Source organism: Penaeus japonicus, unplaced genomic scaffold (assembly GCF_977035675.1).
Source record: "Penaeus japonicus unplaced genomic scaffold, GWHDUDI00000001_assembly GWHDUDI00000012, whole genome shotgun sequence".
Taxonomy (NCBI): Eukaryota; Metazoa; Arthropoda; class Malacostraca; order Decapoda; family Penaeidae; genus Penaeus; species Penaeus japonicus.
In genome coordinates, this window is record NW_028234414.1 from 43,697,995 (window position 1) to 43,700,494 (window position 2,500).

The 2,500-nt window shown below is 36.2% G+C and overlaps 1 protein-coding gene across 1 annotated transcript in view; it reads left to right on the forward strand.

Annotated features, from left to right (window-relative positions):
• Positions 1 to 61: 61 nt before the first annotated feature.
• The window catches only part of bys (Bystin), a 7,592-nt gene continuing 5,153 nt past the window's right edge, over positions 62 to 2,500 (forward strand). Inside the window, exons 1-3 of the mRNA XM_086542846.1 lie at positions 62 to 1,664; positions 1,823 to 1,950; positions 2,325 to 2,469. Of these exons, the coding sequence (XP_086398972.1) occupies positions 1,521 to 1,664; positions 1,823 to 1,950; positions 2,325 to 2,469 (417 nt within the window). The 5' untranslated portion in view covers positions 62 to 1,520. The remainder of the gene's footprint in view (positions 1,665 to 1,822; positions 1,951 to 2,324; positions 2,470 to 2,500) is intronic.

The following is a 2,500-nucleotide window of genomic DNA, read 5'->3' on the forward strand; positions in this document are numbered from 1 at the left end:
AATAATTAACGACTTTAAAACTCTTACTCAACACGGAATTAATACAAGACGAAGACCTCCCAGAGCACGTGTCGAGGCCTGACGGAGGAGACAGAAAGTCGACTCGAATTAAACATATTTTGCTATTATATCTTTATAAGTTTGTAAGTATTTTAATTGACGGTTGATTTTGGATACCTTTGAGGTCCTAAGTGCTTGTGGATAAGTTGCTTTGTATTGAGGTTAGGTAGGAAAGGATATATTTGTTGTGGTTGATGTTGTGTTAGGATTCTATGATTTATTTAGGATTTGTTATCATTATTATTATTATTATTATTATTTCTTTTAATCTGAAGGAACTGTGTGTGAACTATTTGATGTGGCATTGGTATGGAAATTGTATTGTTTATACAAGCTTATATATTTGAGTACTTATTATTACTGGTATGAAATAGTCGAAATGAAATCGTATATTTCACACACGTAATTAATACATTTAGTCGATAGAATTGAAAATATTAGACCTTTTTCAGGATCATCAGTTATCTCATTAACTGATAACACAGGAGTTACTTAGTAGCCTTATAGAGGAGTATAGGGAGCCTCACACACGTAAATTGCTACTTACTTGCTCAGGGCTTAGTCTCAATTGCAAGTGAATGGCTCTATTGATTTGTTTTAGTTCCTTTATTGTGCTTGCTTTATGGTGTCAAATCCTGTGCTTATTATGTTATTAGGGTGGTGTCACAAAGTTGAAATTGGTATTGATGGATGGATGTTTAATGTCATCGCCGCTGTTGTTGGGTTTGGTCGACTAAAACCATTATAAATGCATGTTAGACGTCATAATTAATCTGTTGATGCCAATTTTGATAGGTTTTATGACACAGACTAATAGAAATTTCCCATAACTTATTGTGTGAATATAATTACATGTTTACATTTCATGTCATTAAACATTTCCAACAATTTTGCATAATTGATTATAATTCTCCTTATCTAGATAAGAATTACAAAGTAGTCTGTAAAGGAGGGTTCCAGGGACGGGGGAAGATCCTCACTAAGCTAGGGCTAACCTCAAAAGTAACTAAGGTTAAGAATTAAGGTTAGAAGTTTGTAGATTATAAATGGCTCAAAACAAAGGGCATGAGAAACCCCCACTAGAAATGCAAATTTGTGCCATGGTGAAAATGGCTGGTGTTATTACTGAAAACTTACCGTGTAACATTATGTTCTTTTGTTTTGTCATCCATGCCGTAGCATGAAATAGATGGATGAAATGTAGGGTAAACTTTTATGTTGGATTGGAGAGGGTGCTGGTTGTCTAATGTTTCACCCCAAATGTGTTTGTGTAATGTGAAGCTTTTTTATTTTATTTTTTTTACCTTGTACTAACTATAGTTTGCTCACAGGTATGTATTTATATCACACCGTTTAACTTTGTTTAGACAAACTGCATACCACTCGCTACTCAATGACAATGGATACATTTGTTAATATGACATTAATTTTCAATCTTACACAGATCCACGAAGGTCAGAATGGGGAAGATTAAGCGCCTGCAGAATGCTGGTGCCAAAGTGCCCCGGCCAGGCCCTCTTGCAGAGCAGATTGAAAAGTCAGAATATGCACAACCCTCTGCAAGGAAGAAAGTTCGCAAACAACGCTCCGACGGCGATGATGAGGTGAAGGCCATTTGGATTTTTAGTCTGCCTACCATACTTTCGTATTAGTATGCTATTTATACCAGTCATTGTAATGATCGCTATTCATTCTACTAGTCAATATTAATTCTGCTGAAGTAAGGATCATTATTCATTCTCCATTCTTGTGATTTCATCAGTTTGTAGAAGGCCAAATGGGGCACAGCATCCTGAAACAGAGTCAGGCTCAGCTGCAGGAGATGCTTTTTGAAGACATGGAGAAGGACTTCCCTCCCCTCGGACAGACTGTTGAGAGATACGAGAGACAGTGAGTGTTTGGCGCTTTGATTTGTAGTATTTGTGCCGTGGCTGATGGTTTTCTTATGTATATGTTTTACTGATAGTGCTTATCTTGAACAAAGGTCATTGCTGCAGACATTGCACAAGAGATGTTATTGACACATTTCAAATTATATCTCCAGTTACATATAGTTCTAAAGAAGATATCATTCAAAACATGTCAATTACAACTTTTGCAGAATGAAGTTATTTACAGTCACATTCATACCCTTTTTTTAAAAAGTGCTAATCTTAGCAATTTGGTTTCTTCTCAAAAGGTTTATATTATACATAATTTAACTTACATTTACAATATACACACATATGAATATAGATTATCATAGCCAACCTCTATGATCTTAGACCACAGAAGGTGTCCCTAAGCCGAAAACCCAAGGATGCCAGCGACAACGAGGATAGCAGCGATGATGAGAAAGAGGTTGACGAGACTGAGAATCCTGTACCCCGCAACATAGACACAGTTGTGAACGATTTTGAGAAGGAACTGGTAAGCGATGATAAGTCTTGTCTTGAGATTT